The sequence below is a fragment of the Molossus molossus genome, unplaced genomic scaffold (assembly GCF_014108415.1).
Source record: "Molossus molossus isolate mMolMol1 unplaced genomic scaffold, mMolMol1.p scaffold_m16_p_1, whole genome shotgun sequence".
In the NCBI taxonomy this organism is placed as follows: domain Eukaryota; kingdom Metazoa; phylum Chordata; class Mammalia; order Chiroptera; family Molossidae; genus Molossus; species Molossus molossus.
The window spans coordinates 190,520,067-190,544,045 of NW_023425344.1; the positions used below are offsets into that span (position 1 = coordinate 190,520,067).

The 23,979-nt window shown below is 38.8% G+C and overlaps 1 protein-coding gene and 1 non-coding gene across 5 annotated transcripts; both read right to left on the minus strand.

Annotated features, from left to right (window-relative positions):
* Window positions 1-429: 429 nt before the first annotated feature.
* On the minus strand, window positions 430-23,164 carry ARPP19 (cAMP regulated phosphoprotein 19). 4 transcript variants are annotated; one of them, XM_036271556.1, is made up of 4 exons: window positions 23,098-23,164; window positions 22,837-22,891; window positions 9,619-9,741; window positions 3,660-4,583 (listed from the first exon to the last, which is right to left on the minus strand). In XM_036271556.1, the coding sequence occupies exons 2-4, from the start codon at window positions 22,879-22,881 to the stop codon at window positions 4,413-4,415; spliced, it is 339 nt and encodes a 112-aa protein (XP_036127449.1). In that variant the 5' UTR covers window positions 22,882-22,891; window positions 23,098-23,164; the 3' UTR covers window positions 3,660-4,412. The 4 variants fall into 4 exon arrangements, with proteins under 4 accessions (XP_036127461.1, XP_036127466.1, XP_036127449.1 ...); XM_036271563.1 differs by having other exon boundaries at window positions 23,103-23,159; XM_036271568.1 differs by lacking the exon at window positions 22,837-22,891 and having other exon boundaries at window positions 430-4,583; window positions 23,103-23,158.
* LOC118621606 lies at window positions 2,248-2,354 on the minus strand. Its single transcript, XR_004957737.1, has one exon. It is a non-coding gene; the product is annotated as a U6 spliceosomal RNA (small nuclear RNA).
* Window positions 23,165-23,979: the final 815 nt, after the last annotated feature.

Consider the following 23,979-nt stretch of genomic DNA (forward strand, 5'->3'; position numbering starts at 1 on the left):
AAATTTATTTCTACCTCTTAAGGAATGTAATACTTTCTACCAGCATTAAATTTTCTGTACATATAATAAACATACATATTACATATATAACTTTACAGAATGTAAGCTCATCTTATTCATCTTTCTATTTCTGCCAATACTGTGCTAGTGTATTTTATACATGACATGGCGAAGATTCACAATCTGCCAACATGTAATGTTACCATAACTACAAAGCCTCACCCGAGGACATTAAAAGACTTTACAAATATAAAAGTGAGTTGCTAGAATCTCATTAAGTTAAAAGAATATTTAAGACTACAATAATTCTTTCTGTATACAGTAGTGGCTGAAATCTAAATGAATCAACACAAAATATACTAAGAAACAATGTAACACTTAAATGAGACAGAAATTGCAAATTAAACCAATAGAAATTAAGTAGATCGGTTTATTTTTCTGTATATATCACAAGTATAATTTTGGAAGGGCTATTTAACAGATTTCAGCATTAACTGCCAACTCTATAGACATATTCAACAACAAAGGCATTTATTCTTGGCCCTTTTACACAGGAGCAGTGTCATTGCATCACAAATGGTAAGAGATGTGATAACATATTTGAGGGCATATTAAAAGAATTAGATATTTCCTTCCAAATGCCATTTAGTTCTTAACACAAACATACATTAATGGTTATGACCACCAGTGACTTGCAGAATAAAACTTATAGGCCTACCTACTTAAAAGACTAAAACTATTAAAATAGGTGTTTTTACTTATTTTCACAATCCCAGAATGAGATTTTCTTTTGTCTTAATTTTACAAGGTGTCGTGGGGAAAACCGGCAGTGTATGCTGAGTTGCAGAGTTGGGACAGTGGCTCAAATTCATCATTATCCAGATTAAGATAAATGTTTTAGAAAATTTAAAATATGTCCTTAATTATATTCCTATTGGGAATGATAGTAAGGATTGATAAGTCACCAGCCCTAAACACCATTTAATAAAAGCCATTAGGAGGCTTAAATAAGCGAATGAGGGATGTAGTAAAATGAGGTGAAAAGCAAAACGAAGAGTGACAATGTGTTTGAATGTTGGGGAATGTGAAAAGGCCACCAAAGAAACTACTTTAGTCACCACTCAGATGTGCTCTTCCTACAGATACCTGCACCTGGCTCACCAAACACCAAGTTTAGAGCACAGTTTAAGTTGAGATTACATTTCAGCTATGATAAAACTCCACTAATTTGGGCTGAGAAAGAATATGTCTGGTTTAGTAAAAAGCATCAATAATATTCAGAGGTATGGTTTTGTTACAAAAGAGCAACTAATTCCAACTGTTCAAGTTATAACAAGAAGAGGCCTTACCTCAATGAACAGTTAAGACTATTTTTAGGTCAGAAACAGAAGGTTGAGTAACTTGTAAATAGACTGCAAATATGCTCCTTCCAGTTCTTCAACAATTATTACTATCCCAAATGCCAAGAACTATAATTATTTTAGTCAGCTGTAGCTTTCAAAAGTGGCATTTTTCTCAAAACTGCACTATCAAGTAGGAGCTACTGAAACAGGTAATTTATTTCAGATGTTAGCCAAGACTTTCATGAAGTATTTATCTTCACTTTACTTCAGCATTCATTTATAATAAACAGGACGATTAAAATTAGCCATTTCTCAAACCACAACTCCACAATCAAAGAAATAGATGATTATGACTGAGCTCATCTAGTCAAAATCTTCATTTTAGCAATGGTGAAACAGCCTGCAAATGTCTTCAAACTAAGTGTTGAGGCAGAATCAAAAATAGAAAAATTTTAAAACTTCTATCCCAAGCACCGATAATGGAGGCTAAGCAATTATACCTACAAATCCTTAAATGACAGGTCTTTCCCAGTGGAAAATCCTGAGATTTTAAGCATGGTGACTTTATAGAAGGCAGGTTGGTTTAATGAGGAAATTTACTTTTAATAAAAAGACAATCAACAATATTTTATTTTGGGCACTTATTCAGTATTTCACAGATCCTCAAGTTTTGAGGTAGGTTAATTAGCATTGTATTTTACAAACTAAAACTCAGACAAAGGTTACATCACTTATCGCAAACCACAGCAGAAGAACCACATGTCAAGAATAACATGGTCTAATATTTCAGATTAATTTTCTCTGGTGCGTAGATTTAATGGTGATAGCTTGCACATATTCATTTAAAAAGACGAGATATTGCAGAAATTCTACTTTGGAGTATTTTGTAATTCTTTTTTTCTTTTAAAATATGGAACACTTCACAAATTTCCATGTCATCCCTGCACAGGGACCATGCTAATTAATCTCTGTAACATTCCAATTTTAGTATATGTGCACCAAAGCGAGCACTATTTTGTAATTCTTAAATCAATCCTACAATAATTATATATATATTGTGGAATAACCTACTTGTTCCTATTTCTTAAAATTACATATTAGCACAGTACTGATTTTTTTTTTTCTGCTTTTTGGGGTGGGTAGAGCAGAAAGATAATCAGCCAGCTTTCTTCAAAGCATTAGGCTGTCTTCAAGTGCAGGTGCTATATACTCAAGGCACCATCTACAATTCTTGGGGTCATAGGAAAGCAGGTACACAAATGGAGCCAAGATCCAAAAAAGATGTCTGGATCCAAAAGAAGGGAGGCCCTGTGCAAGTCAAAGATGAAGAGAAAAACTGTATCATCTCAGATTATTGATCCTCATTATCATACTACAGCATTATGACAACTTATTCGGGAAGCGCTCCTAATAGAGCAGTAAATTTGTCCCAGTAAAGTCTGTTCAAGTTCTTACTAGATTTTGTTTTTTTTAAAAAAAAGCAAAAATAAATTGATAGTTTATTAAAGTGACATCTACAGAAGCAAAACATCTGAATATATTAGTATGCGTATGTTCCACCTATCATGTAAATTCCTCTGTCACAAGCCTAATTTACTTAGCTCATCAGAATTTCTTAAAATTATTTACCAGAGTTTAGCTCATCCTGACATAGGTTTCCTGGGCCAGTCTTCTCAAGTATTTGTCTCATTATAAAGTTCCTTTTATTTAAACAACTGTCAAATATTAATAATAATACAGGAATAAGAATGATTAACTGAAAAGTGTAAGGAAAACATGATTATAAAATACAGCAGTCAGCAGAGCAAATTTCAAGAGCAAGAACACAGACACCTATGCTTCCAAATAGGGTGAACAGCACAGCCCAGCATGATTTGAGTCAAAAAAAAGGCAAGAAAAAAAGGAGGGAGGGGCCACAGGAAGCAGAGCATCGAAACCTTTTATAGTAGTGTCCCCAAAACTGGCTGTGGAAGTAAAAAGTTTCTACATTTAAAAAGTTTATATAAATTACATAAATTGTAATTTTCATAAAAGTCAAAATGAAATGTTCTGCATAGGACAAAAGATATGCCTAAGCAACATATCATATTTGCACAAGGCCACTGAATGTCATGGATATTAGGAACAAATGAAAAAGCTTAAGTCTATGGCAGACTGAGCAAAGATTTCAGTTTGGTATTCTAGTAAGCCCAAGATTATAAACTAGTCTTACTATATAAAGGCTCTAATGACATACAGAGTTTTGTGTAGGAACTTTTGTGCTTCTGGTTGGCACATCATCTACTTTTTAATATACGAAATTAATACAGACATTTGTGAGAGGTTGTGCAAAACTATTGTATTTACAAAAATGGCACAAAAGTGAATTCAACAGTCAATGCACATGCATACTTCATTCATATCTTTAATAACAAAAGGTACTCTAACTACAGAACTGATTAAGAATATTAGCTTCAACGGCAGTTGTTAAGCACTAGGGTCACATAAGTTACACCAGAATGGGCAAATATTGCCCAAGTAAACTTCTATTGTTAAAGCTGAAACAGGTTTAAGGCCATTCAAGTTCAAGCACAGAAATACAAATCTTTTGGAGCCCCATCTATTTGTGTTTGAAATATGTGACTTTTCTTCCAACTTGTGGTCTTAAACATCTGTTTATAAAATCCAAAAGGAAGATACAGAAGTCAATACAATAGAGGTTAATTAAATAAGAATAACATACAAAGCGATAATTAGGATGAATTAAAGAAAGCCAAAACATTAAAAATGTAAAACTTGCTTGGTAGTTGTTAGGACCAATCCTACACTAGGAGTTAGGTAATATATACAATTATTTTCAAGTAGATTACTTTATGTTGCTCTAACGTGTTCTCTTCATCAGTGCACTGTTAAACTAATCAAAAACTCTACACATGTATCTTCCTTTACAATAGCAGCACACACTACCACTACCTGCAAAGCTGTCACTCTCAAATGACTTAGTGAATGAACGGAAATAAAAAGCGGGGAAGTAACAGATTAAGGAAAAACGATGCGAATTAGAAGATTCATGCAGTTCCACTCTTTTAATCAGCCGGCCAGCTTGCTAGCAACAAGGGATGGTTTCCGTTGAGGAAGGTCCTGTGGAGTGGGAATGTGGTCACCAGTGACCTCTGTCTTATCCGGGGCTGCAGTAGGAAGCTGCTTGTTCTTCATTTTTGCTTTAGCCATGTTGTAATCTCCAGAATCAAAATATTTTTGCTACAAGGAAAAAAAAATTCAGAGAATTCAAAAGTCTTCATATGCCAATTACACTGGTTTAAAGTTGTAGATATGACCTTATACTGTCAGTATAAAATAAGTTATTGTAACAAAATTTAAATGAAACAGCTATGTCTCTGTGTAGAATTTCAGCACAAGTTAGCAACCAAGAAGTCAAGCAACAACCCCTCCCTTCAGGCTTACTTATATCATTCTGGTTTTAGGACAGAACACTCAAGATTGACATCAACTTCCGTGTTAATCCATCCAGGAACGAACAGTCCTGGACTAAAAGAGTGAAATGCAAATCTTTCATTTACTAATGGGAAAAGCAAGCTGATATTCTTAAGTGATTTTGAAAATAAATTGCATAAACTCACCAACTTGAGATTAGGATGTGCCACCCACTTTCAAGTAACCTTATAGTTATTAAAACTATTATTTATGATTGCCTGTACTATTACCTAGGATAAACATATCTGCAAGGATTAAAATCATTTAGTTGAACCAGAGTAGTTCACTAAAATAAAAATTAAGGTTAACATTACTGTTTTAAGTATACAAGGTGGTGTGGGTGCTCAAAGGAGAGGAAACTAACACCTCAGTCTAGGATAGGCAAGAGGGAATAATCCAGGTATGAGATGGGGCCCTGGACAAAGGGTGAGAGGGGAAAAAGCAAATACTCTCTTTTGAGACTTAAGGAATACTTTATGTGGTAAATGAAGTAGCTGGGAACTCAGAGCTTAGCAGTATAAGATTGAGTGGCTTGAGAAATGGTCTCATTGGCTGCCTCCCTCCAGGGACTATTCTTTGATAAACCAGATCTGGTGTAAGGCCAAAGGGTCTGAAGTTAGAAATCGCTTTTCATTTGTTGTTACGTGTAAACACATTGAGCAATAACAAGGAAACTGGGACCAGGCCTTTCTAAGACTTGCTGCAGCTTCATTTCTGCATGGTATAGTGAAAAATAATCTCCGAACTTCTTATGCGCTACTTGTATCAGAGAGCTACTACTTACTTGGTTAGTAGCCTCTAGAGGAGAACAAAGCAGCCTGCCGAGTTCTTTTACTGAGTCAAAAGCACAAAATGAAATATTTAACACACCATACAAATTGTAGGCAGATTTGCCCCAATGTAATTTCTAATGACACCTATTTTTTTTGTTAATTCTCACCTGAGGATATTTTCCCACTGATTTCTAGAAAGAGTGGTAGGGGAGAGGGGAAGGGAGGGAGGGAGAGGCAGGCAAGCAGACATCGATGTGAGAGGGACACATTGACTAGTCACCTCCCACACAAACCCTGACAGGGGCTGAGAACTGAATCTGCAACCCAGGTAAGTGCCTTTGACCAGGGATCAAACCCAGGACCCTTTGGTCCTCAGGCGGACGCTCTAACCTCTGAGTCAAACTTGACCAAGGCTCTAATGATACCTATTTTATAGTAAGCAAAAGTTCATCATAAGGAGATTGCACTTAACTGTAGATTAGGCTACTGTGCTCGGGAAAAGGAACTAAATGTATTTTGTGCAGCTACAGGCAAAACTAAAATCAATGCTTAGCAATTATAACTGCTCTAGGTAGAAGAGTAAAGAGATAAATGTTTCTCATATTGGGACAGTTACAGCCTAAGAAGACAATATTAGTTGTCTTTAACAATTTTTAAATTTTGTGTTTTTTTAATATAAAAAAATCTTTTTTTTTTTAATCCTCACCCGAGGATATTTTTCTATTTTTGTTCAGGTAGAGTGGGAGGGAGAAAGAGGAACAGAGAGAGAGAGAGAAACATCGATGTGAAAGGAACACATCGAGTGGCTGCCACCCGCACAACCGACCAGGGCTGGGGACAAACTGCAACCGAGGTACGCGCCCTTAGCGGGAACCGAACCCGGGTCTCTCAGGACCGCAGGCCGATGCTCTAACCACTGAGCCAAACCGGCCAGGGCTAAAAAAATCTTTAAAAGTTAACAAAACATATCTGGATCATCTGGATGACAATCTTATAAAACCTCTTCCCATCCATATTTAGGGTGCACATTTACATCAATCTTTATATTTGCACTGACACTAAGTGATCACCTAAGTAACAATGTTGAACTTTTAAGACTATGTTTCATAAAACTGGATCCTCAGTTTTCTTGGGACTTCACAAACTCCCCAAATAGGAAAAAACAAACAGACATGGACTGGTTCACGATATCCTACACAGCTCTGACAGTCTATGTGGTCATTATGTATAGATCATATTGTTAAAGCCTAAACTAGGTATCAATTCTTGACATCTCATAATAACATTGGGAAGTACAGTGAAACAGAAAGGGACCTCAAATAAGTAACATCTAACCAATCCTCTCAAATTAAGAAGAAACTAAAGATATAATGCAATTTGTCAGCTTGCTATTACAACAGAGAAAAACTAAAACCCAGGACTCTGTGATACAGGCTTCTTTAAAAAATCAACTCTTAACATAGAATTATGGTGTATAGTTATTTCTTGCTTCAGTGGCATTTTTCTCATTTGCAACTATTTACACCTACAATACTAACTTCAAGATAACACTTTGTTCACTTATCACGATGTAACCATCTCCGTGCTTTTCAATAGTGCTGCGGCTTCTAATTATAGATAAAGCTACAATGAGTATCTTCAAACTTAAAAATATGATTGTTCTTATTTACATTTCACCGATATCTATCATGGGTATTTTTCTCAGTGTTTAATATCTATCTATATTTCATGTTAAAATCCTTAACTTAGAGGCTCCTTAATGTTTTTCTTGTATATGTGAAAGATTTCTTTATGTAGTACAGATAATATCTATCAGTTTTGTAATAACTACCCCACTAAATTACTTCTCATGGAACAGTTTTTACATTTTTATATGTTTGGTATAACTCTTCCTTGACATCCTATTATTTTCAAAACGGTGAGTGTTATTTCAAGTAAGATAAGAAAAATAACATTCAATTATTATTAATAAGTAATCTTCTTTAAAGCCAGAAAAGTTAAAAAATACAATAAATTCTGTTTTGGCTATAAATAAAATATTGACACTAAAAAAAAAAAAGCTCTGGACAGTGTGGCTCAGTGAGTTGGAGTGTCTTCCCATACACAGTATACCGAAAGGTCACAGGTTCAATTGCTGGTCAGGGTATTTACTTAGGTTTGAGTTCAATCCCCACCCCCAGTCAGGGCATGTGCAGGAGACAACCTATCTTGGTAGAAAGACACATTGTATGTGATCTCATTTATATGTGGAATCTAAAAGCATCAAACTCACAGACACAGAGTAGGATGGTGGATGACAGGGCTAAGGGGTAGGGGAAATGGGGAGATGCTGGTCAAAGGATGTAAACTTTCGATTGTAAAATGAGTAAGTTCTAGGGATCTAATGTGCAGTATGATGACTATAGTTAACAATACTGGATTGCACACTTCAAAGTTGCTAATAAGAGTAGAGCTTTAAGGGCCTCATTATAACAAAAAAAAATGGTAATTACGCAAGATAAAGGATGTGTCAACTTATTGTGGTAAGCATTTCACAGTATATACATGTATCATTGTACACCTTAAACTTACACAAAGATGTATGTCAATTACATCTCAATAAAGCTGGAAAAAATATCCTTTTGGAATATGATTTGAGAAAATAATACATATAATTATAGCTAATATACACATATAAACATACAGACATGTTTTTGTAATCAAGCTGCAGATAATCAGAATTTAAAAAAATTTTTTTAATTTACTGATTTTAGAGAGGGAAGGAGGGAGGAAGGGGTGGAGGGAGAAAGTGATTTGTTCCACTTACTTATGTATTCATTGGTTGCTTCTTATATGTGCCCTGACCTGGGCTCAAACCTGCAACCTTGGCGTTTAGGGACAACACTCTAACCAACTGAGCTACCCAGCCAGGGCTAGATACCAGCATATTTAAAGTATTCATTTAGGAAGAAACATGATCTGACATCTGATTCAATAAACAATTCTCTTCCATAAGCAATATTTCATTCTTCCCTGCTCCCTGTATGGTAAATAATTTTAATGTGCTTAGACCAAAGATGGAGCTCTTAAATTTTTTATAAACGAAGGAGATAGAAAAGAAGACAAGAACAACCTAAGGAACAAACATGTAACATTATGTCAGTTCAGATCTCATTCTTAAAAAATAATGGTTTCTACCTCAGAAAGTATGGTAACATTTCAAAATGCAACAATTTGAACTAGTAAAATGACAATGAATAAATTCTATCAGAGTAACTGACTGTGAAATGTATTATGTAAGGGAAATAGTAAGCTATTGAAATACTTTTAGTTAAAAGTGATGAGTCCTGGATTGTGAATTCTTTTTTCTTTTTAAATTGTTATTGATTTTTATAGAGAGAGGGAGAGGGGGAGAGAGAGAGAACTGTCCATGTGAAAGAGAAAACGAATCCGCTGCCACCTGCAAGCTCCCAACTGGGGCTCAAGCCCACAACCCAGGCATTTGCTCTCACTGGGAATCAAATCGGTGACTCTGCTTTTTGGTTATTGGGACAACACTCTACCAACTGAGCCACACCAGCTAGGGCTTAAATTCATTTTTAAAAGACTTTTTTATGGAAATAGAATTCTATGTTAACATTTTCTTTTCTTCCTGCAATTTAAAAATGGTATTCACTGTCTTCTCACTTCCATTATTGACAAGTGAATGATCAGTGCTATTGCTTCTCCTTTGAAAGTAATGTGTTCCCACCCCCACCCTTGGCTGTTTTTAATGCTTTCTCTGTTTTGTTTTTTTGGCAGCTTGAGTATGGTATATAGTATGGTATACCTAGATTAAGCTTTCTTTTTGTTTATCCTGCTTGGAGGTCATTAAGCTTCCTCTGGATTGTTAATTCTTATCACAGAATGAACAGTTTAAAATATTGGGGAAAACACACACACGTGCACACACATATAGAGCTATATACTCAGACACCCATTTCACAATCCCTATCAGCAAACTGAGTTTATAAAATTTAAGTATTTGAAGATTACACATAAGAACTTACCCCTTTCTGCAATCGTTTCCTTAAGAAATCTGAACCTCCAGGCTTTTGCCCCAGATGAGGATACCTTGCTTTCAATTTTGCTTCTTCAGCTTTCTCTGGATTAGTCACTTTATCTTCCATTTCCTGGAATAATTTAAAATTACTTCTCTATTACAATTCAGTTATTTAAAATAATTCACCTTTCAATATCTGGATTCTGACTTTAGTTGTCTAATGCCAAATAATGCAGCATCTGACTAAAAAATCAAACACAGAAGCTTTTAAAACATCTCTTGTTTTTCCAGATGATCCATGTGATAGCTCTATTATAGCTGTGTGATGCATGTGTAGCACCCCACACATGGGATAAAAATATCAAGACAGCTCAGCTCTGAAGTCTTGCTTGCCATTACTTTTCAGTCATGTATAATACATTTATAGTTAGTTACCTTCTATGGAATTCATCAGCTCTTTGCCTATATATAGAAAATCATCTTAATACTGTTAAAATACAAAAGGTCTTTTTGATCACCTATTTATCCAAAATCATGCATGATTGGAAGCTCCTGAGATTCTTTAATACAAATTAGCAGCAGCTTACTTACCAGCACATTTTTCCTGAATAATTAAATACAGAAGACTTTTGATATTTGTAAAGGAAACATCATCTTTGTTGATTTTCACATCTGTGTATATTATTGCCTAATTATCCCCGAAAATTAATTAACCTGTTCATGCATTCTTTAATGTATCAAAAACATATTTTCTGTCCTTGCCAGTGGTTAGAGCATTAGCTCATGGATCAAAGAGTCATGAGTTCAATTCCTAATCAAGGGTATGTACCTGGGTTGCAGGTTCAATCCCCAGCCCCCGTGGTTCAGGAGGCAACCAGTGGATGCACATCGATGTTTCTTTCTTTCTGTCTCTCCCCCTTCCTCCCTCCCACTCTAAAGAATCAATGGAAAAAATATCCTCAGGTGAGGATTAAAACACAAAACGTGTTTTCTGACCAAGGACTGTCAACATTTTAAGGCTATTCACTTTTAACACCAGCCTTGATATAGTGTACTTTCTTCCTAAGAGCAACTTTTATAGAAGCAGTGTTCATTGCTTTATGGCAAGTAGTGCGGAAGAATGAATCAAGAAAAACAGAGATGCCCTGATAATGGGAGGCTGGGCAATGGTGAAGTGCACTTTGTAGCTAATGTACTCATTTCCACATGCCAGCTCAGCAAAATGACACACCCCTGCATATCCCAATACTCCCAGGTTATTTATGAATAGTCAAAATGCAGGAATGCTAAATCCATAAATGTCAAACCTACTGTTCCTGTAGAACAAGTAAAATTTATCAATCTAGGAACTGAAGAAACAACTTTTGTACAAGTTTTGCATATATTTCCCTCAAAATTATATTCATATATGTTTTATAATTAGTTTTATTCACCTTATATATTGTCGATATTTCCCTCATCTTGAACAACTTCGTGTATTGTTACATCTTCTCATTTTTAGTCTTAGAGGATTTTGAGAATAAAGCTGCTTCTGTCAAATATACTTGTTCTATGGGGCTTTTTTTTTTTATGTATAGGCTCCCTTCTGCTTCAAGTGTTTCACTTTCCACCTTTTATGCTGCAGTTTCATACATCTATTTTGATTTTTAGTCTCTTTACAGTGGTCACATCATTCACTCACTTGATGTACACAAAATTCAACTATGTGTGTTCAGCCAGAGATAAAGACTCTAAACAGCATCATTGATTCTGCCAGTCACTCCATTCAAGGGTTGGCTCCAGAGAGTTGAAGTGTGAGGTTTGTGATGCAAACCTCCCATTCCCATGGTCTCAATCCCTGGGCATCAGTTGAGAGTGTAAGCAAATATACATACTATTTATCATTCTAGTGATGAAAAACTCAGCCTCTACAACACAAGCCTACTACCTCAGCTAACAATCAAATGAAGAAATCAGCCCAGCCATCTGTTCAAACACTAGACAAGAAAGTGAATACTTACTTGACCTACTGAGATTGATGAGACACTTTCCAATATGATCATAACTTTGTTGGGATTTTTTTCAAGTGGGATTTTAGTTATATGTGATTTTGCCTTACAAACTTAAAAAAATTTTTTTTCTGCCCTGGCCAGTTTGGCTCAGCGGTTAGGACGCTGACCTGCGGACTAAAGAGTCCCAGGTTCGATTCCAGCCAAGGGCACATACCTCGGTTGCAGTTCGTCCCTGGCCCTGGTTGGGGTCTTGTGGGTGGCAACCAATTGATGTGTCTCTCTCACATCGATGTTTCTCTCTCTCTCTCTCTCCCTCCCTTCATCCCTCCTGCTCTATCTGAAGATAAATGTAAAAATATCCTTGAGTGAGAGTAAAAAAAAAATTTTGTTTTTTTTCTTTACTGATTTGAGAGATATAGAAACCGATGAGAGAGATCATCGATTGGCCGCCTCCTACATGCCCCCCACTGGGGATTGGGCCCACAATCTGGGCATGTGCCCTGACCAGGAATCAAACCAGTGACCTCTTGGTGCATGGGTTGATGCTCAACCACTGAGCCCTACCGGTCAGGCCTTACTAACTTTAAATTTAAGGTTACCAGTTTCATGTATTAGGTGGTCTGGGTCACTGCAATTTATTCTCTGTGACTCTGCCTTCACTCAGGCATCTACTATGGCCCCAGGGTATTTGCAGCGCTACAATTCAGAAGTGGAATTGGGAGGAAGGACCTACACTTGAGTTCCATTGTAAATTTGTTTTTTAAACTGGTTGACATTAAATTTGGACGTGGGTTAGAAAGGACTCCAACCTGATTGCAGCCTTCTGAGCAAATTAAAGGGTGTTAACTGAGTCCCACATTTCCATTAAAACCATCCAGCTTTCTTGGGCCGAGGAAATAAAAGTGCTCTTCTTCTCCCTTTGTTTGAGTATTGGTTCTCTGTATTTAAGAGAGATTCCTTAAAATTTCTTGTATAAGTGTAGCAACTTACCCTAATTTGCAGTATATCTTCAGGTTTTCCCCATTTTACCTGGCATCCCCTTATTATTTTAATAAGGAAAACATTTATATATTTATGTATATAATAGTAATTATGTTCAATTAAAATAATATACTATAGAAAAAAGTTTGGGGGCAAAACAGCAACTACGGCTGAAAAGATCATTTAGGTTCAGAATGGATTTATGTGTTCTGAAAAAAACAAAACAATTCCTGGACTTTCTTGCCAAATACATGACACAAGGCAACTCCTTGCTAGATGCAAATTCATAGCCAGATTCATAATTTGAGCTGTACTTAACACCAAAGGGTGAAAATATGACCAAAACATAGGAAGTTACTTTTAAACATAGTAAATACCATCAAGATGTCCACAATACTTTTCATGGATCATAAAAAACCATCTTAACCTTCGGCAGATGAACAGTTCTAGGATCTTACTGGTAAGCAAGTTTAAATGCTTGTTGGATATTCACCAACACTCTGACACAGCTACAGATTTGTTTGTGGAGTAAAGTATAAATAACACGGCAGGTGGCAGACTGGGTCCACTGGCATTCAGCGGAGTTACCCTTTTCTAAAAACTCCCCTGAGCCCTGGCCAATTTGGCTCAGCGGTTGAGCATCGGCCTGAGGACCAGAGAGTCCCGGGTTCAGTTCCTGCTAGGGGCACGTACCACAAAAAAATAAAAATAAAAACTCCCCTGAATCAGTAGTTCGAAGCCTGTAACAACATTTCCCAGACTGAATTCCTATTAGGTTCTGCTAATGGTACCTACACCAGATTAAAAAGCATGCAAGAAAGAATCTATTCTGTTCCTGATGTTGCCACCAACAATGTAGCAGTGGCTCCTGTAGGGGGGCATGGAGCAGATAATCTGGGGTAATGTAGCAATTACATTAGAGTGAGTATGGAGGACAATGGGCTCAGAACAGTGCTCACTCTTGCAGGGTCAACGCCTTTCCCCTCACTACTGGAAACATTATCTTCCCCCTTTGCTCTTCTATCCCTTCTCATACTTTGTAAACTAATCCCCTAAATCACCCCTTTCTGTTTGAAATACCCCAAAGGGTTTCTATCCTCCAGATAGGACACCAACAGATAAACTCTGGTAAAATAAGCAACTTATCCCTATGGTCATGTTTATTTTCTTTCTTTTTTTTGTTAATCCTCACTCGAGCATATTTTTCTATTCATTTTTAGAGAGAATGGAAGAGAGGGATGGAGGAAGAGAGAGATAGAAACATCGATGTTAGAGAGATACATCAATTGGCTGCCTTCCGCACAACCCGATTTGGACTGAAGTTGGAACCTACAACCCAGGTATATGCACTTGACCCGAGCTGAACTCGAGACCCTTCCATCTGAGGGCTGACACTCTAACCACTTAGCAAAACCGGCCAGGGCTCTATAGTCACGTTTTAAAAATGCAAAAGGGGACAAAGAATTTAGTGTGATTACATGTTTCTGAACATCCTTCAAAAGAATTCCTGAACATTTAATTATTTAAAATTGATCTTCAGAGCGAGAGAGAGAGAGAAACAAATCAGTTGCCTCCTACACTCCTTGACTCACCAGGGATCAAATATACAACCTAGGTATGTGCCCTGACCAGGAATTGAACCCATGACCCTTGGATATATGGGATGGCACTCCAACCAACTGACTCACACCAGCTAGGGCTATTTCTGAACATTTATTTCAGCTATAATTAAAATAAATCCCCCAAAAGATATGAGATGTAGAAGAAACTAGCAAACAAAGAAATTGCTAAATGTACATATATAGTGACAAACTAGTCACTTTTCTCATTTTTTCCTTAGCTTTGAGATATAATTAACATTCACTTTTCTTATTTATTTTTTAAATTAAAAAACAATTTTTTTGCCCTGGCCGGTTTGGCTCAGCAGTTAAGAGCGTCAGCCTGTGGACCAATTCCAGTCAAGGACACGTACCTCGGCTGCAGTTCGTCCCCAGCCCTGGTCGGGTCATGTGGGAGGCAACCAGTTTATGTGGCTCTATCACATCGATGTTCCTCTCTTCCACTCTATCTGAAAATAAGTAGAAAAATATCCTCAGGTGAGGAATTAAAAAAAAACAACAACAATAAAAAATTTTTTTGCTTTACTGATTTTAGAGAGAAAAGGAGAGAGATAGAAACATCGATCAGAGAGAACATCGAATGGCTGCCTCCTACATGGTCCCCACTGGAGATCAGACCCACAACCTGAGCATGTGCCCTGACCGGGAATCGAACTGGCAACCTCTTGGTGCATGGGTCGATGCTCAACCACTGTGCCATACCAGCCAGGCAACACTTTTCTTCTTTTAAAGTCTTACTATAAGGTTAAAAACAAACAACAGGAAGGAGGGGGTCAATGGGGGAAAAAATGGGAGACATCTGTAATACTTTCAACAATAAAGATTTTTTAAAATACTATACAACAGCATAGTATTTTTAGTTTAAGTGTTCTATGGTCCCATATTGTTTAAAAAAGGATTTATGGTATTAATTTTACAATCTGTTTAATTAAGGTGAAATGATAAAATGTCAAGGGGATCCCTGGCCAGTTTGGCTCAGCGGTTAGAGCATCGGCCTGCAGATCAGAGAGTCCCAAGTTTAGTTCCCACTAGGGGCACATAACTCAGTTGTGGATCATCCCCAGCCCCAGCTGGGGTTGTGCGGGTGGCAACCAGTTGATGTGTCTCTTGCACATCGATGTTTCTCTCTCTCCCTCTCCCGCTCTATCTGAAGATAAACGCAGAAATGTACTCAGGTCAGGATAAAAAAGGGCCCCGGCCGGTTTGGCTCAGCGGTTAGAGCGTTGGCCTGCAGTCCGGAGACACCCAGGTTCAGTTCCCGCTAAGGGCATGTACTTCGGTTGCAGTTTGTCCCCGGCTCTGGTTGGTCGTGCGTGTGGCAGCCACTTGATATGTCCCTTTCACGTCGATGTTCCTCTCTCTCTCTCTCTTCCTCTCTCTCCCTCCCACTCTATCTGTACAAAAAATGGAAAAATGTCCTCGGGTGAGGATAAAAAAAAAAAAAGAAAGAAAACAAAACAATAAAAACCCTCTGTATAAATAAAGTCACAGTTGAATGTAAACCTATGGGGAAAAAACAACATACCTGGTAAACACTAACCAAAACAAAGCCAGTGCACCTATGTAAAGATCAGATAAAAGACTTTGAGAGAAAAACCACTATTAGGAGACAGAAGAGCTAAATATTCATGTCTCTAAAAGAAGACTCAAAATATATAAAGCAAAATTTGACGTAATAAAGGGAGCAACTGACAAGTCTATCTGCACAGGTTTCAACACACCTTCCTCAACTATTTACAGGTGAAAAATAAAAAGTTGTCAAGATACCTGATTTTAGTTCTCTACCCAACAATTAATATGCATTTTCTTCTCAAGCACATGAAAAAAGTGACTAAATACTAGGCCATAAGGTAAGTCTTAACCATTTCCATCCAGACCACCATCTATGACTGCAATTCATTAGGTTAGAAGTCAACAATAAGCCCTGGCCGGTTTGCCTCAAAGGTTAGAGCATCAGCCCGTGGACCAGAGTCACAGGTTCGATTCTGGCCAAGGGCATGTACCTCAGTTTCGGTTCGGTCCCCGGCCCTGGTAGGGGTTGTGCAGGAGGCAACCAATCAATGTGTCTCTCTCACATCAATGTTTCTCTCCCCCTACACCTCACTCTCTCTGAAAATAAATGGAAAAGTATCCTTGGGTGAGGATTTTTTAAAAAAAGAGCCATCACACAGAGCTTACATACAAATCAATAAATAAAAAAGAGACTAAATGTATTTTTTAAAAAGTCAATAAGAAAAATTTGTTTATATTCCTGCCATTTGGAAAGTAGAATCCATTACTAAATAATTAATGACTTAAAAAGTAATCAAAAAATACTTGGAACTCACTAATAATAAAAATTCTATACATAACAAATTTGTGGGAAACAAGTGTTCCTTAATGGCTTATATTAGAGAGAAAAAATAAAAAGAACACAAAACTCAATGAGCTATGCATCTAACTTAAGAAATCAGACAAAGAACGGAACTGAAAGAGAATATGAGAAAATAAAAAGCAAAAAATTAATGAAACAGAAAACAAAGATACAATTCAGAGGCTCAACAAAGGGGGGAAATGACAAACTTAACCAAAAGTATTTTTAAAAATTCAAACCTGGTTTTGGAATTGTATTCTCCAAGAAACCTCTGATGCATAGCAATTTTACTACTGTTTAGAAATAGATGGTAGAGAGTGAATGAATTTATTTAGCTGATAATGCCTTTGGGAGCGAGGAAGAGAGGGAGAAGTAGCACCATTAGGATTCTGCAGCTTTTTACTATAGGTACAAACTGAGAAAGCAGAAACTCAGGATATCGTAACAAATATGCTTATGATGTACAAAAAATAATTAAAGCCCAGCTGGTGTGGCTCAGTGGATTGAACGTTGTCCCACGGACTAGAAGGTCCTGGTTTGATTCCCTATCAGGGCATATGTCTGGGGTTGCAGGTTCACAGCAGGCAGCTGATGTTTCTCTCACATCAATGTTTCTAACTCTCTCTAAAAAAAATCAATAAAAACATGTTTTTAAAAACCAGCCCAGCTGGTGTGCCTCAGTGGTTGAGGGTCAACCCATGCACCAAGAGGTTGCTGGTTTGATTCCGGGTAAGGGCACGTGCCCAGGTTGTGGGCCCGGTCCCCAGTGGGGGACATGCAGGAGGCAGCCAATGTTCTCTCTTGTCAATGTTTCTGTCTCTCTCTCCCCAAAAACCAATAAAGAAAAAAAATATTTAAAAAACAAAACAAACAACAAAAAAACTGTATTTTAAACCAGTTATCCTCTTGACAAGTACCTATGCCCTCAAATAATTTTCACTGTATACTCTATACCTAGCACAAGGCCTAACATTTATTGTTAGGCACTTGCATTTTTGAGAACTAGTCTACTGAAATACATTAGATATCCTGTCTGTAGATATGTGGGGTATAAGGTTTAAATACATACACACATATAAAAAAGACATTCACATACTTAAGGATAATTTTGTAGTCTATCATGGACTGATATTAAGTCTGAATGACTGATACCAATTTTCAGCCTTCAGCAAAAAGTTACACAGCAACACCAACAATAAAAATCTGACCACTCTTAAGCAAATTTTCCTCTACCTGCCAAGCAATACGTTCACTGATGCACTGATTTATGAACAAGTAGAAAAGATGAATAAAAGCAACAAATCCTCTGGGATATTGCCAGAAAGGTACCAATACTGTCAACCTCTCTGGGAAAATACTGTCGTCATCTTAAGTCCTTGCTGCTTGCCCAGTGCCTGGCATTTAATGGGTATTCAACAAATACAATGATGTACTCCAATTGTTTCAATAAAGCTAAGGAACCTTCTATCTAAACACCTGATAATTTCACCATCAGCTTATCTTTGGAATATTTCATGTTATAGCAGACACAGGGTTCAGGAATAGAAGTTGGTATTAAAGTCTTGCACAAACAGAAGCAAGCCTAACTGCTGTATGGTAAACTATTAAACTAGTAAGGAGAAATATTTTAAACTTTTCTGAGGTTTACCCCTAGACTGCTAAGGATCAACAGTTGCACACAAACCAAACTAGTACATTGAGCTCTGAATTGAAAATACTCTTAAGCCGTTTAGTTACCAAAGGTATTGTCAAAACAACCCTAGAAAATGCCAGTATTAATTGCACTTTTTAATAAATGGAGAAAACAGGAAAGCAATTTATATCTACTCTTTACTGGTGACATATGAAAGTAATTTAAATACCAGTTCTTTTCTTCTACCACTCAAAAAAAGGACCAAGCATATTTTCTAAATTGACAGAAATAATTTAGTTGAAAGCTCTACCTGAGTTAGCCTCCTCCAAGACATCTTAACTAACTTAACTTGATGAATATTGTAATAAAATTTCTAGAAATCATGCTATTGAGATCTTTTTATTTAAGTTTTTTATCCTCACCCAAGGACATTTTTGCATTTATCTTCAGATAGAGCAGGATGGAGAGAGAGAAACATGGATGTGAAAGGGACACATCGACACAACCCCAACCAGGGCCAGGGACAAGTTGCAAACAAGGTACATGCCCTTAGCGGGAACTGAACCCAGGGCTCTCTGGTCCACGGGCCAACACTAACCGCTGAACCAAACTGGCCAGGGCAACAGGTGTTTTTTTTTTTTTTTTTTTTTTTATCCTCACCCGAGGACACTTTTCCATTTTTTGTTCAGGTAGAGTGGGAGGCAGAGAGAGAGAAACATCGACATGAAAGGAACACGTCGAGTGGCTACCACCCGCACAGCACGACCAACCAGGGCCAGGGACAAACTGCAACCGAGGTATGTGCCCTTAGCGGGAACCGAACCCGGGTCTCTCTGGACCGCAGGTCGACGCTCTAACCGCTGAGCCAAACCGGCCAGGGCAGGGCGAGATCTTTTTAAAAAACATAAAAGCCAGAATTTATGTGGGGAAAATTTTATATACACACATCCCTTAATTTTGTAAAAATTTATTTTTTAAATAATTGATTCTAGAGAAATAGAGAGACATCAATGTTAGAGAGAAAAACATCGATCAGCTGCCTTTCATACACACCCTGACCAGGGACTGAACCTGCAACCTGGGTATGTACCTTGATTGGGAATGGAACCTGCCACCTTTCAGTGTACGGAATGACACTCCAACCAACTGAGCCACACTGGCCAGGGCTGTAAAAATTTATTCTTAAGTATAGTTGACATATATTAGTTTCAGGTGTATTACACACTGATTCAGCATTTGTATACCTTACAAAGCCATCACCACAGTAAGTCTAGTAACCATCTGTCGCTATGCATAGTTAGTATGATTATTATTGACTCTACTCCCTATGCTGCACATTACATCCCTGTGACTTACTTTATAACTGCAAGTTTGTATTTCTTACTCCCCTTCCACTTTTCACTAAGACTGAAGTGGGTCTAAGCTTTTTATATTACCATGGTTTATACCTCTCTTGCTCTCTTTTTTAACGGTGGTACTAGCATTGCCATTTGTATTAGAATAGTAGTTTGGCAATAGTTTCAATGGAAAAATTCTGAGAAAAATTCATTCAACATTTTCTGAACAATTGTTGTATGGGAGATATGGGAGAAAAGATAAATAAAAGAGGGTCCTGCCCTGGCCACTGTGGCTCAGTTGGTTGGAGGGTCGTCCCATATACCAAAAGGTGGCAGGTTCAATTCCCAGTCAGGGCACAAACCCAGGTTGCAGGTTTGATCCCTGATTGGGGCATGTATGAGAGGCACCAATTGATGTCTCTCTCTTCCTCTAAAATAATAAATAAAAAAATAAAGACATAAATAAAGAGTCCTTCAGCTTAAAATATTCACAATGAAAGCAGAATTATGTATTTTGTCTCCAAAATACATAAGCCTCTTCTCACCCTCATTGCCAAAGAGCATGTCTTTCTTAGCTTAGTAGCAAAGTGGAATTCACAGATAATAAATTCATAGTGCCTCTGCTAAAACTTTTTTACTTATTTTTTTTAATATTTTTTCTTTATTGATTTTAGAGAGAAGAAAGGAGAAAGAGACAGAAACATTGATGAGCCTGGCCGGTGTGGCTCAATGGTTGAGCATCGACTTATGCACCTAGAGGTCGCTGGTTCAATTCCCGGTCAGGGCACATGCCCAGGTTGTAGGCCAAATCCTCAGTGTGGAGCATGCAGGAGGTGGCCAATTCATATTCTCTCTCATCGATATTTCTGTCTCTCTCCCTCTCCCTTCCTCTCTCTCTAAAATTAATTTTTAAATTTTTTTTTAAAACTACTAACTGTATGAAAATTAAAATAAAATAAAAAACATTGATGAGAACATCAATGACAGAGAACATCAACTGGTCACCTCCTGCACACCCCACACTGGGGACCAGGTCCACAACCGCACCTCGACTGGGAATCGAACTGGTGACTTTTTGGTGAATGGGTCAACCTTCAATCACTGAGCCATACAAGCAGGGCAAAACTTTAATATTTTGTTTTCACTTCAGTGATAATCTAAAAGATCACCCATAAGCATATTCTTGGGCATTTGAATTGCCATCTTATAAGTAGAGCTATGTGACTTCCTTGTCTGAGCTTTCATTTACAACCACAAACTAAGCAGTTTTACTCCTATTGTCCAGGGTGAGAAAAGAACAGAGTTGAATTACAATTTAAATGATGTATCTATGACTCTACAGTTAAATAACCACACAGTTTACTTGTAATGAGAACTGAGTCATCAGATGGTCTTGGGCGTGTTAACTTGCAATACTCAAAAAGCTCCTGAACTTTAACAATTGCTACCATATTCTCAATACATTGGAAATTTTCACCAAAATACCATAGGACTCAGAAATAATAGTTTTAGACTGGTTTTGTTTGTATTTAATTTGTTTTAGTTTTAGGGTAGTATAAAAGATAATCGCTTAAACATATGTAATTAATATCCCAATAAAAATATTGTTCTTTAAAGTTTTTTTCTCTTAAAAAGGATACTCACACTACTCAAGTAGAGAAATAGTAGTCTAGCTCTTACTCCATGGACTCATTTCTTTGCCTTAATTTTTCAGAGGCTAACATACATGAATCTATAAAGGTATTTTAGCTGAACACTGGCTCTAATTAAAAGGTCATTTGGGTACATAGACAATAATCCAATGTTTTAGGTCATCTAACTATTCTTCCAAATAGAAAAAGCAGGTGATTTGGCCCATTGGAACACAGAAGTGACTCTGCACATTTTCCTAATGTTTAGGAATGGTATCCATGTTACCGGTACTCAATATTTACAGCCAATCCTTAATTCAAGAAGGGACATTATATTACTAACACTCTTTGGTGTTAATGACAACAACCCTAAAACTAAAGGACCTGAAATAAGTAACTTGGCCTATTACTTATACTATACATGTTTTCTTGTTTTGCTCCAGTTACTTTACAAGTAAACAGAACGATCCAGCTCAGGAAAAGTTACCGTGGATAAGAACACATGGAATGGGTTAGGTGCAACATTAAGCAAAAACCCTTACAAAGTCCAAGCCTTAGAACAAATCCTATTTATGATAATGCAGACTGGTGTTTTTTAAAAAAAGAAAATGTTGGTAACACTCGATAAACAATTTAGGAAACAATTTATCATGGACCTTTGTGAACCAGCCACAAGTATCCAGGAAGGCAGGGCAACAGAAATAACTAGTGGAAGGGGCAGGCACTAGTCCAGACAAAATATAAAGCCTGTACATTCGTCATTTGGGTCATACCGATTCATGGTATATTTCCCTATACAACAAAGTTATTACAAGTGAGTTTATAAAATATTCCTATTTTTCCACGGAAAACCTTATCAACTAAGTTGGTCAAAAATTTTAATTCCGCCCTGCGGTTTGGCTCAGCGGTTGGAGCGTCGGCCTGCGGACCGGAGAGTCCCGGGTTCGGTTCCCGCTAGCGGCACATACCCCACCCCACCCCCATCAAAATTTAATTCCAACCTTCCGATTTTGAGTCGATTACCATATGCAAATATCACTGGCTCACATTTCTGAACACAGACAGCGCTCAATACTGTCAATTACCCACGTCATTTAAGCCTCACAACCACCATATGAAGCAAGTACTAGAACTCATTTTACAGAGGCGGCGGCTGGAGCCGGAAGAGTTTACTACCTGACCAGGAGTACGAGGCCCACAGGGACTGGAGCTGAAATCCCAACCCTGGCCCGCCCAAACACGAGATCCCGCCTTGGGAATCGGCGCGCAGACAACACAATAGGACACTTAGTTCTTCAAGGGCAAAATAAAGCATCCTAAACCAAGCTACGGAAAGACAGGTTCCACGCATAAGGGCTGACCCTGGGGCCTCGCGTGTATTGAGGGGAGATGTCGGACGCACCGAGGCGTCTTACAAAGGCACGTTTCAGGGAGGACCTGGCGAAGGTTCAAAGTCCCAGCACGTTGGCGCTCACTAGCTGAGTTACTGCGGGCAGTGGATCTCGGAGTGTTGAGCCTCCGCGCCGAGGCGCAAGGGCACAGCCCACTCTGCACCCGGCGCGCGGGCCGGGCTCCCGCGGCCCCGCCGCAGGGCGCCAGCTGGCCGCCCGCCAGGCCCGGCCCCCGGCAGGGGCGGCTCGGAGCCTCCCGCGCTCCCCGGGCCCATTCCCCCCCACTCACCTTCTGCTCCTCCACGGAGGCTGCCTCGGGGACTTCCGCGGACATAGCGCTCCCTCTGCAGACGAGACGCCGGGGTAAAAGGCAGTTACCGGGTGGCTGAGGCCGCCCAGCCGCCGCAGGCCCGCCCGCCCCCGCTCGCTGAGCGCCCACCCGGGCCGCCTCCGCCCGCGAAAATGGCCGCCACCTGTGACGACACAGAGTTCCGGGGCGCCCGGCGACCCCCTCTCGCCGTCGCCCACCCCGCGCCGCAGCCCTGCCTACCTTACCCAGCTTCTCCCGCACCGCGAAGCCGAAGCACTTCCTTTCTTCCTTCAAGGGTCGCGGCTCGGGCTCCCTCACTTCCGCCAGCCCACTGCTTTCTGGGACTTGTAGTTTGTACGCCTCTCCCCACCCTTTCTGGCCTATTTCCACTCCCCTGACTCGCCTAGTCCACACTCCTCCTGGCCAGACGCTCAGCAGCCGCGCAGGTTTTCGTCTGGGCGCCCCAGGCCTCTGCTGCTTCCCCGCACACGTCTCTCCCCGTCTGCTTCAGCCACGTAACCCTATTGGTCTCTCACGGAGCAGCTCTGCGTCTTTGCCGCAGGAAATCTCATTGCCAGGCGCTACCCTGGATCCAACCACCTCCTCAACACCATCACATCTCTGTATAAGTCAACAACACACTGTATCATCACACAGTAATTGTTATTCCTTTATTGATGTCAGCTTTTCTGCTCAATAAGCCACATTAGTGCAGGAGCATCATCCATATTTGCTTCTATTTCACCCCACAGCCCAGCATATCTTAAATAACCAATAAATAACTAAGGAATTCGACCTCCCTCATCTGTGGCCTCCTGGGAGCAGCCACTCCCTCTACACAAACTGCTGACGCCAGATTCCTCCCATGACTTTCTCAACTGCCAAATCCTTTGGCTTTACATTTAATCCTCACTCTACTTGCCATTTGAATAGCTACTGGCATTACATGGCGGCTCCAATGAAGTGTTTTTTCAGAAATCTGGAAATAAGATTGCCTTCTGAGAGTTAAACTAGTGAAAAGCAAGATGACTAGAATTCTGTGGGAATTTGTAAACCATCAAAACTCAACCAGGCTATCCAGAGTAGAATCTCAGACTGGAAGAATTGTACTGACATTTGCAA

Bases quoted from the DNA above. Each gene is read 5' to 3' on its own strand.
- ARPP19 (XM_036271556.1), bottom strand. From the start codon at position 22,881: ATGTCCGCGGAAGTCCCCGAGGCAGCCTCCGTGGAGGAGCAGAAG. The intron at 9,742-22,836 runs GTGAGTGGGGGG...AAATTATTCCAG, and splicing joins CCTCCGTGGAGGAGCAGAAG to GAAATGGAAGATAAAGTGAC. The intron at 4,584-9,618 runs GTAAGTTCTTAT...TTTTCCTTGTAG, and splicing joins GGAAACGATTGCAGAAAGGG to CAAAAATATTTTGATTCTGG.